This window comes from Rhinatrema bivittatum, chromosome 7 (assembly GCF_901001135.1).
Source record: "Rhinatrema bivittatum chromosome 7, aRhiBiv1.1, whole genome shotgun sequence".
Classification (NCBI taxonomy): Eukaryota; Metazoa; Chordata; class Amphibia; order Gymnophiona; family Rhinatrematidae; genus Rhinatrema; species Rhinatrema bivittatum.
This window is the reverse complement of record NC_042621.1, coordinates 150165530-150179310: the sequence shown is the minus strand read 5'-3', so window position 1 is coordinate 150179310 and position 13781 is coordinate 150165530. Positions and strand designations below refer to the sequence as shown.

Here is a 13781-nt window from a genome sequence, read left to right as displayed (position 1 = left end):
AGGGGTGTGGTCACATAATGGGAACTATGTAACATGTTTGTCAAACATAATTAAAAAGTATGTGAATAATAAAATTTGGGCATGATATTGTGCCTAGTCCCTCTGAGTTGATTGTAAAAGCCACTTTTCAAGGGCCAGTTTAATAGCAAGAAGTTTGCGGTCCCCAATGGTATAATTTTTCTCTGGTGGAGAGAAATTACTGGAGAACTAGACGCAAGTCATCAGGCTCCAAACATCGTAATGCTGCAGACGGATAGCCATTTCCCTGAGGATAGAAGCATCTATCTTGAGGTTAAATGGCGAAGTGGGGTCTGGGTGCCAAAAACTTGGATCTTTGGTGAATTCCTGTTTAAAGCTGTTGAAAAGCCTGAACTGCATCTGGTGTCTAGTTATGGGGTCCACACATTTTAGTTAGGGCTGTAAGTGGGGATGCCAGAGAGGAGTATCCATGAACAAATTGGTGGTAATAGTTAGCAAAGCCCAAGAATCATTGTAGGGCCTTGAGCCCCACCAGTTGTGGCCACTACTGCATGCCTTCAATTTGTCAGGGTCAATCCATAGTCTCCTTTGGGAAACAATGTACCCTAAAAAGGGTAGATCCTCTTGCTTCTCCAACTTGGCATAGAGCCGATGTTCCTGGAGTTGTTGCAGGACCTGCCAGACATGTCTTTGATGTTGGTCCAGCGTCCTGGAGAACCTAAGAATGTTGTCCAAGTATACGACAATGCGAGAGTACAAAAGATCCCAGAAGATGTCATCACCATGGCCTGGAAAACCGCAAGAGCATTACATAGCCCGAAGGGCATCACTAAATATTTGTAGTGCCCATCTCGTATGAAGTGGTTTTCCATTCATCACCCTCCCAGATACAGATCAAACTGTTCACTCTTCTCAGATCTAGTTTCATGAAAGTCTGGGCCCCTTTGAGCCAATCAAAAAGCTCAGTGATAAGCGGTAGGGGTATCAGTTCTTCTTAGTAATAGCAGAAAGTCCCCGATAATCGATACAGGGGTGCAAAGAGCCATCCTTTTTCCTTACAAAGAAGAACCCCACTCCTGTGGGGGACAAGGAAGGTCTAATGAAGGTTGCTGAGGATAAAAGGGAGATAGCTCAGGGAGGAATCATATCTAGGATCAGGTCTGTAGGAGCATCATTTTGTCAATGTGGGGGAAATGTTTCATCTTTCCTCTTGCTGAATACATCTGCAAAGTCAGCATATGAAGTGGGCAGACCGGGCATTGTGGGGAGGGAACGATGCAGACAGAGGGTCAGAGGCTGGACCGGGGCTAGGCAGCATTCATGGCAAATGGGACCCACACTTAGTCAACTGGAGGATTCCCTAGTTGATGTGAGGCTGGTGTTGGACTAGCCACGGGAGCCCCAGCATTACCTGATTAACCGCCGTGGGAAGAACATAAAGTTGCAGGTGCTCTTGATATACAAGGCCAGTAGACATCGTTAGCAGTGCCGTAATTCAGGTAATCCTCCTGGGTAGGGCTTCACCTGAGACTGAAGAAACTGTGAGAGGGGGACAGATGGCCTCCATAGGGATATGGAATTTTTGTGTGGTATCTTCCTCAATGAAGTTTCCGGCAGCACCGGTATCCAAGAAGGCCTGGAGATATATCTGCTTACTGCCCAACATGAAAGTAACAGGAAGAAGTATTTAGGGAAATGTGCTTGAGTGACCTAGGGTGGCCTCTCCCACTATGTCTAGGTCCAGGAGTTTCCCACCTTGAGAGGGCAGTGGGCCACATAGAGTCCATGACCAGAGCAGTACCAAAATAAGTTGAGCTGGCGATGGCACTGAAGTTCTTCAGAGAAGATTTGCAGGTAATTCACCTGCATGGGTTCTTTGGACAGCTCTCAAGGTTCCAGGGTTTGGGCCAGAAGAACTGGGTGCTGGAAGCTGGGAGCTAAGCATATAAAGCAGTGTGCTTGGGCCCGCTCCTTAGCATGTTCTTGGAAGCATAAGTCCAAACAAATGACCAACCGAATAAGGTCTTCCAAGTTGTCAGGTAGATCCCTCCCAGCTAGTTCATGCTTAATGGAGTTGGCAAGGCCCTTCGGGCTGTCCTCACCACATTGTAATCCAAAGGCCAATATCCTGAAATATACTATTTTCCCACAGTTCAAAACCCCTGTCAGATTTGCAGCAGTTCAGAGGCAGTGGAGGTGGAGCATCCAGGTTCATTGAAAACTAGGTAAAAGGCTTGTAAAAATTGGCCCAGATCATCCAGCAAGGGATACTCTCATTCCTAAAGGGATGAAGTCCAATACAGTGCCGTGCCCTCCAGCAGGGACAAGATAAATGTAACTTTAATTTTATTGCTGAGGAAGAGTGGGATCTGAACGGTAACGTGCATCCAGCAGTGGTCGATGGACTCCTGACATTCCCAAGGGTCTCCACTGAAACGAAATGGAAGATGAAGCTGGGGATGGGAGGTGCTGCTAGAGCAGGAACAGGAGGAGGGGGTGGTACAGCAAGAGCATCCATGCATGCGGAAAGCCTTTCCAGAACTCCGGTAACTTGATCCAGAGCACCTTGTTGCTGCTGAACCTGAGACACTAAGCTGGGAATAGCCTGCAGGGGTGCTAGGTCCACCAGGTCCATGGCCTTGTCAAACTGTTAGCATTTGTGGACCATTGGGCTACAGTAAGACACACTGCAGCACTGGACATACCCCAAGGTGGGACAGGCAGGAGCTTCACCAAACCAAATGTCTTACCTGCAAGTTGAGCCATTGGGTTCTGACAACTAGCAGGACGTAGGTGGGTCCCAGGGGTTGTCCAATAAACAGAAGTCACAGTTCAATAAAATGTCAGGGCAGGCTGAAGGTAGCAGAATCCAAGAGCAGACAGTGGCTTGAGGCAGGTAGCTGGTGGTCTAAACCGAAGACAAGGCGAGGTCGGGGCAAGCAGCAGACAGTGAGCGATATATCCAGACAGGGGTCACGTGCAGGCAGCAATCCAGGAAGTCCAAGTCCAGGCCAAGGTCAAAACCAGAAAAGCAAGTAGAGGAAAAATAGGAGAGGACAAGAGCAACAAGAACAAGAAGGATCAGGAGACCGGGAAGGCACAGAAACACACAGAGAGGGTACCACAGGAACGAGAGCAAACAGGAGCAGCAACCAGCAGAGAGGACAAGGCTCTCAGAAGTCCTGTTGCTGAGGCAAGGAGTGCCAGGAGGAGGGAGCCTAAATAGGACCAATGGATTATGTCATTGAGGAGCACCTCCAGGGGGTTTGCACCAGTGCATTTATTTTGAGTGTACCCACATGCGCCTAAGGCTCATGCTGCCTGAATCTGTTCATCAGTATGCAATGGTGACATCTTGTCCTGGGGCTGCAGGCCTGAGGTTCTAACACAATGGGAAAGGTAAGAATCCAAATAAGCACAGTGTGTCAAGGAGTAGATGGTGATAAATTGTGTGAAAAGCAATGGATAGTCAAGGAGGATGAGGATTGAATTAAGGCTCTTCGCCATTAAGATATCACTGGGGTCATATAGAACAGCTTGAGCTGAAAAAGTCAAATGGATCAATGGAGGAGGTAGGGAGAGTATTGCCTCAGAGGGAGATCTTGCTAGTGGAATTGGGAGAAAGAGAATTGCTCTTGAATTTTCAAATCTGCCTGCATACCCTTCCCCCCCTTTACTCCATCCACAATAAAATGATTCAAAATTCACAGGTTCTTTTTTCATCAGGTACTACTCGCCTTAATGAATTTTCAAAAGAAAAAAATAAAGCTACATGCATGTTTTTCTTGACGATTGCCATCCATGGCTGGCTGGCTGTGGTATCCCTCTCATGGCACACTGCAAGGTAGTACCTACCTGGATAAGAACGCCAGAGAGCTCCTGGTGGTACAGTGGCAGTATGAATCACAGACACCCCATCCCATGACGAGGTGAGTTGGTCCCCCTGGGCTTGGCACCTCAAAAAGTTCCCGTCTCTCCTAACCTTTCCTCCCCAGATGCAAACAAGTTCCCAGGAATTCCTCAGAGTCAGAACACTGTGCAGACTTTTAGCCATGTTGATGTTAGCAATTTATAGACATCTGATTAACACAGGTAAAATGCTTGGTACCTGCATAAATCACTTTGAAAACTGCCCTTCTAGTGTTCTGTAGATGGAGCACAAATATTCTTAAACAGCATAAATCCTTTGCTGGGTCTTGAGTCTGCCTGGCCAATGAATGTGAAAGCACTCTAGAGAGGAGAGAGAATGAAACTCTTCTTTGTTGTTTTGTCGTCTGAACTCAAATTGTTCCAGAGACAAGCTTTTAAATATTTGTACAATTCTTAGAAAAGATAAATGAGAGAAAAAAAATGTAGCTTGTTTTCATCTGAGACCCCTGGGAATTCAACATTAGACATTCCCTTTCAGTTAACCTTTAATTTAGAATCACTCTGGGGAAAAAAAAGCCAAATGGTGTTGCTGTTCTCAAGTGTAATCTGGGTGGGAGAACATGGATAACTGTCCCCAAAGGCACACAAAAATAAAATAGACCCTATTTGCACAACTCTCCAGGATAGGAGTTAACATCTGAGCAGTCCAGGGTTCCCTGTGGGGGGAAGCTTAGCTTCAAGGCCCTTTTGCTTTTACATACCAAAGTACCCTTTAAGTAAACAGATGATCACCCTCTGTGGTGATCATCTGTTTAGTTTAGCTACTATAGACTGTTTACAGTCTATAGTAGCATTAATCACACAAGTACAGTTGAGTGGTTTCCAACTTTGCTGATAGTTGATCAAGTGGGTGAAAAATGTTCATTACAGTTCTTAAAATATTAAATTAAATTGATTATGCATGTGGAAATTAATACATTTGTGACCTTACTCTGTTGGTAAAAGTCTTTAATTGATAAAGCCAATTCCTTAGTAATTTATCTCCTCCTTCCAATTACTCAGATTAAGAAAGTGTAAACCTTCTAGTTCTTCTAAATTTATACCAGATTCTTCCCACTATGAAATGGTCAGATTAGTAAGTCCTCAATTACTTAATAGAATGACAAGTTCCAATTCTCACACCTCTTCTGAAGTCTTCATGTATACCTTAGATCTTCTTCTCACAGCATGAAGTGGGCACTCACTTCCCAAGTGTAGCACACTTAAGTCAATAGTGAGAACTCTTGAAATTTCCTTAATAGAGACTTCTCTTTTGTAATGAATGAGAACCTATTCCTCTGGATGATATATCTGCTCCTCATAACCTTTCAGGAGAAAGACATCTTCTCTAGATGTTTGTAATATTGAGCCCCTGGTACCCAAAGGCACTCGTCCCAAGATAAAAAGAAAAAAAAGACAGAGGGAACAATAATCTATTTCCAATTTGAAGCATAAATTTTTCCTGTACAGCAACAAACAAGGGAGGATGCTAGCAAATGTGACAAAGACTAAATTTTCCTCTTCAGTTATCACTCACATTCAAGCAGAAGGTGGTATATAATATTCTTCATCTCAAAGAATTGGGAAGGCCTTTAGAGAGAATTATTGGGCATTATATTCTGTGGATGAGTGTAATGAAAAGAATATGCAGGAATTTCTGAAGTGATTGAATTACCTCAATTAAACTCTATGCAATTAGAATTCTTAAATAAAACAATCTATACTCAGGAGACCCTTCAGGCAATCACAGAATTATCACTGTTAAAATCTCTGGACCCAGGCAGTCTAACAGAACAATTTTAAAAGGTTCTTAAGGGAAGATTGGGGGTAAATTTGAAAGCTCTGTTTAAAGATATGATAGAGGCAAGTCGGATGCCCAACTCCTTAAAAAGTGTGAATATCATTATACTGCCAAAACCTGGCAAACATCCCAAATTAGTGAACTCCTACCATCGTATCTCACTACTGAACTTCGATATCAAGCTGTATGCAAATAGCAAACAAGTTACAGAGTTTGTACAGGGGAGAAGAGCAGTACTTAATGTATGTAGAGTGCTTACCCTGTTGGAAAATTGGCAAAGGACGGGAGTCAAGAATTTGATTCTAATTAGATATGATGCCGAAAACTCCAATAAAACATAAAACCTTAAACATAACCACCTCCCAACAAAGACCACATACATCAAAGATGTCACTATGTTTAACAATAGAAATAACACAGATCGTGTATGTCTCCTTCCCATTGCCTTTTCCAGACCACCCCCCCCCCCCCCTTCAGTCTCTTGTCAAAGCTCCAATTCAAGCTAGGTACTTCAATCTGCACGTCCCAAATCTGGCTTCAGTCAAATTGAAGAGAAATGAAAAGAAAAGAGACTGGCAGATTTCTTATAAAACCATGCAAACCTAATTTAGTTGTGATACCACTAAATTCAACTTAGCGATATTAAAACCCAATTTAATTTTGAGATCTGTGGCAATGGCATCGATAAGAGATTGAATCTCCATGAAAGGGCTCCAAACCCTTTTGAAGATCCGTAAGAAGGATGATGATTTCCACTGAATCAATTTGTGATTCCAAGCATAGTTTCATATGCCAGAGGTCATCATTAGGAGAGTCTTGAGTCCAGCCTTTTCAGTTAAATGCATTGCTCCAGTAAGACAGCGTTTATATAAAAATGCCTTCCCATCCTTCCTGAAAACTAATGTATTTGGATATATACCCAACAGACTTAACTCTGCTGAACACTGGCAAGAAGTCTTTCACCCACGATTTATACAATGAAGTATGCTTTCCCAAAAGAAGTGAATCTATGGTCACTCCCACAACCCATTAATTAACTTAGCATTTAGATGCCCACATTTAAGACAAATTCAATGGTCCATACTCTTTTATATAATACATAGAAAGATGCCATCCTCATCGATCTCATATAAAGATCTACACTCTACCATGCTGCTAGAGAAATCAAAATTCCATAGGATTGAATGGAATGTAACAACTTTATAGATTATTAAGAGCATATATTTCTTTTTTACACTCATACACTAAAATCTTTGAAAAGCTCTTGAAGTATATTGTAGTGATTGCAGCTGAAAATACAATGTTGCGTAACTTCTTATTTGTAGATAAGTCAAATAATCCTGTGAGCGAAACTCCATATGAGACTTACAATATTCAAAAGACTGGATATTATCATTTATTTTGTAAATTTATAAAGGGCAATATGAAAGTTTTTTGGTTTTTTTTGCTTGTCCAACGCTTTATAGATTACCAGACTATCTCCTGGTATGAAACTGGGATTACCTCTAAGTGGCATTAATAAGAGAAAACTCCCATGGCAAATCCATCTGGGATCTTAAAAATTTCCATGCATGCCTTGTTGCTTTAACCCAAAGCAAATTAAGCACCTGCAATGGCAAAATATTTGCAGGAACATGGATAATGTATATAGCTCTTGGACTACCCAGGTGCTTCCCTACTCCGCTGGGCTCTTGCCTGTTAACAGCCACAGAGCTCTTCCTGCTCAGCAGGGTCCCACGCATAGAGCTCTCTCCATCTGTGGGATTTAAGGTGGACCAGGTGTTATGGTTTCTCTTCTACTTGTCTCACCGTTTTTCTTTCTTTCCTGGAGACTCTTAGCTCCTAATTCTCTTTCACACCTGGAGCTCTTTTCCTAATGAATCTTGTAATGGATCCTCAGCAGACGTATTGTCCTCAATAATAGGAGGCTTCTCATCCTGTTCTTGTAGTACTCTGGCTACCTCAGATGTCTGCCTTCCCCGAGAAACCTCTCTCATTTTCAGTTTGTTTTTTTTAAATGGCATTTCTGCTTCTTCAGGTTTCTCTTTCAGTGTCCAAATGTCCAAATTCCCTTCAGAACTGGCTTCCAGTAATAGGTCAAAGTTGACCAACTTTCTTTCAGCTGCTTTCATCTGAGTTGTAAAACGGTCTCTCTCACCCGCTTGTTTCTTGCATTTTACTTGCAGTGCCTCTGGTTCCCTTATTTTAATTCCAGCCAGCTGCAATCTGCTCAAAACATCTGTTTGTTTGTTTGCGTTTTTATCAGATACTGTTTTTCAGCACTTTCCAGCTTGAACTTAAGGCTTCCAAAGCTTTCTCTTTTCTATCCATTGTGTCTACCTGCGTTCTCTCCAGAGCATCAAGCTCCTTTTCCAGAGCAAACCTCTCAGCATATTGGTTGATTTTTAAACTTCCCGTTACATTTTGCTGTTCTGACTTTAGCTTTGACTTACAAAGTTCTCTCATTTCTGTATTCTCCTTGTTGGCATACTCAAGCTTATTTTTCACAGACTCCTTCTCTCTAGAAAGTTTTTCCACCCTAATTTTCAGGGCAATAACTTCGTTTGGATGAAACTCTGTAGCATTTTTTTTTTTTTAAACGTTCTTGCCTTCTGATGATCTCATTATGATGCTCCTGGTTCAGTGGCACATTTTGTCCGTGCATGCCACTAACTTCTTTTACCAGAAAAAATAGAAGTGTCCTCAGCATCCACTAGTTTAGCAGACTCTAATTCTTGCTGGAGCTTTAGTACTTTCCTAACTTGCAGGCGTAGGTATAACTCTCGCTCAGTGTCCTTAGCCTGGACAGCAATCACCTTCTCTGCCAGGTGGTTCTGGGATGCAGGTATGTCTCTCTCCAATTCCTCCTTCAGCACGTATTCAAACTTTTCACAGGTCACATGATCCATCTGTGCTGCTTTTTTTTTTCCTGCAGCTGCTGCAGAGTATCGCTCAGTTCCTGCACCCGGTGCATGAGTACCTGCTCCTGTGTGGACAACATTTCAGCCTGCAGTCTTTCATTCTCCCATTGCTTCTCCTTCACTGTCTCCTGATTCACCAAGCAGCTCTTCTCCTGCTCCATTAGCTGCTGCCCGAACTCGTTCACTGTGGCTTGGAGCCACTGCTCTGTCTTCTGGGTGCTCGCGAGAGGAGTGTACTTGAGGTGGATGTACCCCTGGATGGAGTCCAGCTCCTGGTTCTGTGCCTTGATGGCTTCATGCAGAGCTGCAATCTCCCCCTCATCATGCTCATATTTAGCCTGTGCTCATGCCACCTCTTTCTGCAGTGCCTGCATGGTGGTTTCCAGAGCTGTCATTTTCTCTGTGTTCTTGTACACTCATGTACTCTGGGCTGGTCCAGTGCTGCATGTTTGCTAGCTGCCATGCCAGCACCACATATGCTTCCATCAGCTGTGCATACTTCTGCTAGATTGCCTCCTCTCTTTTCAGTCCTGTTCTCACTGAGAGCTAACTTCTTCGCATGGGCTTGAAACTCAGCATTGGTGACCTCCAGCTCCTGTAACTTGGCTTGCTCCTGGCCATGGCTCCATCTGAGTTCCTCCAGCTGCCTCTGCAGCTGTACCATGTTAGTTTTCATAGCAGCAGTTTCCTTTTCATGTAGCTCTGCTGGGATGTAGGTTGCCTGCATGTGCTCTGTATTCTGTAAGAGCTGCTCTTTTTCCAGCTGGCAGTTGTCCTGCTTCCTGGTAGCATCTGCCAACTTTATCTCCAGGACAGCAACTGTGACCTCATATGCTTTCCTTAGCTCCATATGCTGCCACAGTAGTGCATGCTGAGTCTCAGCTGCTCACTGTCCGCTCAGGCATCCTCCGCTTCTGTCAGTGCTCCAGACTTCAGAGATCAGCATGGAGATCTGGTTCTTGAGCTCCAGTTCATCCACTCTGGTCTGTTGGCAGCTATTTAATTCCAGTGCCACCACTTCTAGGTCCATCCTGAGGATCTCTTCTTGCTCCTCTGCTTGGTAGCCAATAGCTTCTCTGCTTTTAGCTCCATCTGCAAACCCACCACTTGGGTTTATAATTCTTGCACTACTTTGAGAGACTGCTCTGTAATGCCCTGCCTTGGCTCCTCTGCAGTTTGTCTTACTGGGGTCTCCATGGCATCTCTCTTTGGGCTCTTCATGGCACCTCTCTCCAGGCTTTCTTGTAATTCAGTTGCATTGCAGACTCTTATTCCCCTGGCACCCCTTACCAGTGCAGATATCTGGGCACTCTACAGCACAAACATAACACTGTCAAGTGCAGGGAGCTGAACAGTTGCTAGTTCAAATGCACAATCTATAGGCAATCTGCAAGTGCACATGAAGAACCTGTTGCGACCGTTGCTGCTCGATGTCCTCACTCCGCCCTCTTTACCTCTGTGGTGACTCCCTCCGGGTCTGATGGACAGCTGGCTACCGCTGTGTCTCCATGCCATCTCCCTCCGGCGTCCTCGGACCGGCTCAACGTTGCAGATCCGCCATGTTGCCTGAAGACCTAGGGCGCGCGCGCACGCTCTGATTGAAGTACCAGTAAGAGCGCGAACCTCAGGGGCATCCCCCTGTGATGACATCATCCACTTCCAATATTTAAAGGTCTCTATTTCACTATCTAACAAGCAGGCCGATACAGTAAAGTGTGGCCGCGGTTACCCTGCTTCTAACCCGCTTTCTACTCACAATTTGGCCGTGTTAGTCCTACCTGCGATTCACTATCCCTTTTAACCCATCCTTACCGCCTCTTTAAATCTACGGGTAACCCTTTCCGCCCGCGGCATGTATATGAGATGTAAACGATCGGATTAGCTATTCCCTCCCATACAGTAACGCGCGCCCCGATTATCGCTTTTTAAACCTGCAGTTTTGCCGCACGTTTAACCTGCTAATTTACCACCTACCCCTACCCCTGCGTTAGTGTGGAGCATCAGGCAAGCCGAGATGAAATTTCACGGGCCATGGAGCAGCCCCAGCCAGCCCCGCTTCACTGCCTGACCCCCTAACTCCCCGGGACAAGACCGAAGTGAATCGGGCAAACTTTCCGCCAGCCCCCGCTCACCTGCCCTGGCCGCCTCCATCTCCCACGCTGACAGCTCCGGAGCAGCCCCAGTCCTCTCTCCCCTCCTCCCGGGGACAGCTGGCGGCGAGAGCGGCTTCAGCAGCCCGGGGCGGATCGGGCACTCCCCATGGCTCCCTAGTCTCTAAAACGTAATGAGTGCACGCCGAGACCTCGGACGTCCAAGGTCACGGCGAGCACTCAGCGTTGGTACCTGTCATTTGAAATGACAGGTACCAGTGCACCCAGGATACTGTGTAGGCACTGTGTAGTGCCTACACAGTAAAATGGATTGCGCTTCCTGGACACGTGTTGGATGCGGCTTGCATTTGCATGCCATTTAAATACAGTATCGAGCGGTATGTGTTTCAAACTCTGCGTGCGGCAAACGCGGGTGCGCCCGGCACTAACACACCCCTTTCTACTGCACCTTACTGTATCAGCCCGTGAGTTAGCAAGGAAGGGGATTGCTTCGGCTACACCTCCCAAGCTACTCTGCCTCCTCGAACTTACCAGAGGTACCCACTCCTCTGGGGCCTCTCTCTTTTTCTTTACTTTCAAATTACAGATAGGAACCGGTACTCGCTCCTCGAGGGCCCATGTTCCTGGACACTCTGAAGATTCTCTACTGTCTGGAAGCTATCGCTGCTACAAACAATTGTGAGTTACCATCGCTCTCTCAGAGCTTTCCTTGGAACCAGGTACTCGCTCCTCGAGGGCCTAAACCTTTCCAGCCCTGAGCCCCCTTGAAACCTTATGTGAGTTTTGTCATCTAGTTCTGTTCATGAACTCTGCCTACTCTGCCTACTCACTTTCTACAGTTTCTCAACAGCTCAGCCATCCTGGATCGCTGCTCCAGTACCTGAGGGACTACAGCCCTGCCGGGCATATCAGCTCACTACTGCCACCTCTGGTGGTTTCAAAAACCTGTTTAATAAAAGAATGAATGTGTGTCTGTCTCCATACTCAAGCCTAGCCGGTGGTCCCTCTTGGGATATCCTCCCGGGGGCGTGGTCATCTGCCACCGGCCCAGGGATCCACCCACAACTATATCAGATTGCTGTCTCCTCCTTCTTAGGAGCCAATAAGAACAGATTGCCACTCCACAGACTAACAGCAGATTTATTACAGATTGCTACTCCCAGCTCTATCACATAGCTTTCCTAATAGCTTGCTAACTCCTATCTGATTGCTCCTCCCATCAGATAGCGGAATATAACACAACCCCATGGTAGTTGCTGATAGATTAACCACAGCTGTCAGCAGATTGACTCCAGGCTTCCACAGAAATGTTTCGTTTTTTAGCAGCCTATACTGCTTATGTACAGCACTACCCAACGGACAATGGAAGGCTGCAATATTTGACTCATATAATCTGATGTCATATGTAACTTTACTGTCAACATGGATCAATTAGATGTAGTGAGTATAAAGTAATTTATGATATGGCTGCTTTCAATGGTTCAAGGAAATTATCAGGAAGGTTCGTATGGTTCCTAAACACAAATTTAGGTATCGCCTTGTTGAATGTGTGATATGTTAAGTATATTACCTCTGTTTTGGAGATATTTAGTTAGACAGTTATGAAGCAGTCATTTGTCAATGGTGATTAAATAAATCTGAAGATGTTTGAATGTATTGGCAATGGAATATAGATATCAGGAGAAAAAACTGAGTCTCATCTGCATATATGCGGAAATTTAAACCCAGCCCACCTAGTAGCTTATCTAACGGGGATAGTTATATGTTGTATAAGGAAGCTGAGAGGGAGATCTCTATAGTACCTGAAAGAAGTGTCTGAAAGGTGGAATATAAATTGAATGAATGAATAAATAAATAAATAAATAAATAAAAACTCGTGTTTCAATTAGAGTCCATTTTGAGGAGGAATTGCCTATCTGGGCTTCCTGGGTACACTGATAGATATGTTAAAAATGTGTAAATAAGATGTTTTGGTCTACTGTGTCAAAGGTGGCCGAGGTGTCTAACAAGACCATTAAATAACTTTGCCCACTTTTAAAATCACGCCATAACATGTCTGTGATTGATAACAGCTGAGCTACAGTGCAATGATTTTTTCAAAATCGATCCTGTTTGAGGTACAGGTGGGTATTGGTTTTCTAAATAATTGGAACATTGCTTATTGACCATATTCTCAAGGATTTTAGAGAAAAAGGATAGGGATGACATTGGATGATGACTAGCCAAAATATTCGGATTGACTAATTTACTTTTTAATATAGGGTGAACCGAGGCCCACTTAATCGATGCAGGAAGGACTCCTACTTGCAGGGATAAATTGATCGTGTGACTGATACATGGAGAGATTTCATTTCTGATGCACTTTAATACATTGGCAGATATTGGGGTGAGGGAACAAAATGATGTGTTTAACTTAGCAATAATCTGCTGGATTTCTATGACTGAAACAGTGTCAAAATCACTCTAATTGGCAGGGAAATACTGTTAATTGGGTGTCTAATAGTGGGGGAAATTTGGAAAATAATTCAGCAAAGTAATCAGCAAAGTCATTATACGTATCTGGGTTTATGAGTGATTGTTGAACTGAACTTCCCAGGTAGAGTCTGTAAGGAACTATACTGTTGAGAAAAGGTATTGTGAACCACACCATGAATTTTAGTTGAAAAATATATTTTTGGCTGAATTTACCACTTCTCTAATTTTTTTTAACTAATGAATATATGATATTAAATTGGGATTGGATTTTTCTTTTCTCCATATGTTTGCAACATCTGAAATTTTGTTTTTACTCTTCCAAGATCATAGTATACCATGCATCTTGATTTCAGCCTTATTATCTGCAGGAGGGTCAGATCATAAGCGGTTTTCAGTAAGACAAAATTCCAATCAGCAATGACTGATAATGTAGGTTAAAAATTATTATCTAGCTATTGGGGAAATTTTATTTTAGTTGTTCCACATTAGTTTGTTCCTCTTTTCCAATGTTAGAATTTTGGTCTGAGATGGCGTGTCGCTAGTTTTATAGTTATAGAAATAAAGCTGTGGTCAGACCACTATATT

At 44.0% G+C, this 13781-nt stretch overlaps 2 protein-coding genes across 18 annotated transcripts in view; both read right to left on the bottom strand.

The window, feature by feature from the left end:
• The window catches only part of LDB3 (LIM domain binding 3), a 452171-nt gene that overhangs the window by 422215 nt on the left and 16175 nt on the right, over nucleotides 1-13781 (bottom strand). The gene's annotated exons all lie outside the window — the stretch shown is intronic.
• OPN4 (opsin 4) overlaps nucleotides 9497-13781 on the bottom strand; it is a 172865-nt gene continuing 168580 nt past the window's right edge. The window contains exon 12 of the mRNA XM_029610695.1: nucleotides 9497-9702. Within this exon, the coding sequence (XP_029466555.1) occupies nucleotides 9497-9702 (206 nt within the window). The remainder of the gene's footprint in view (nucleotides 9703-13781) is intronic.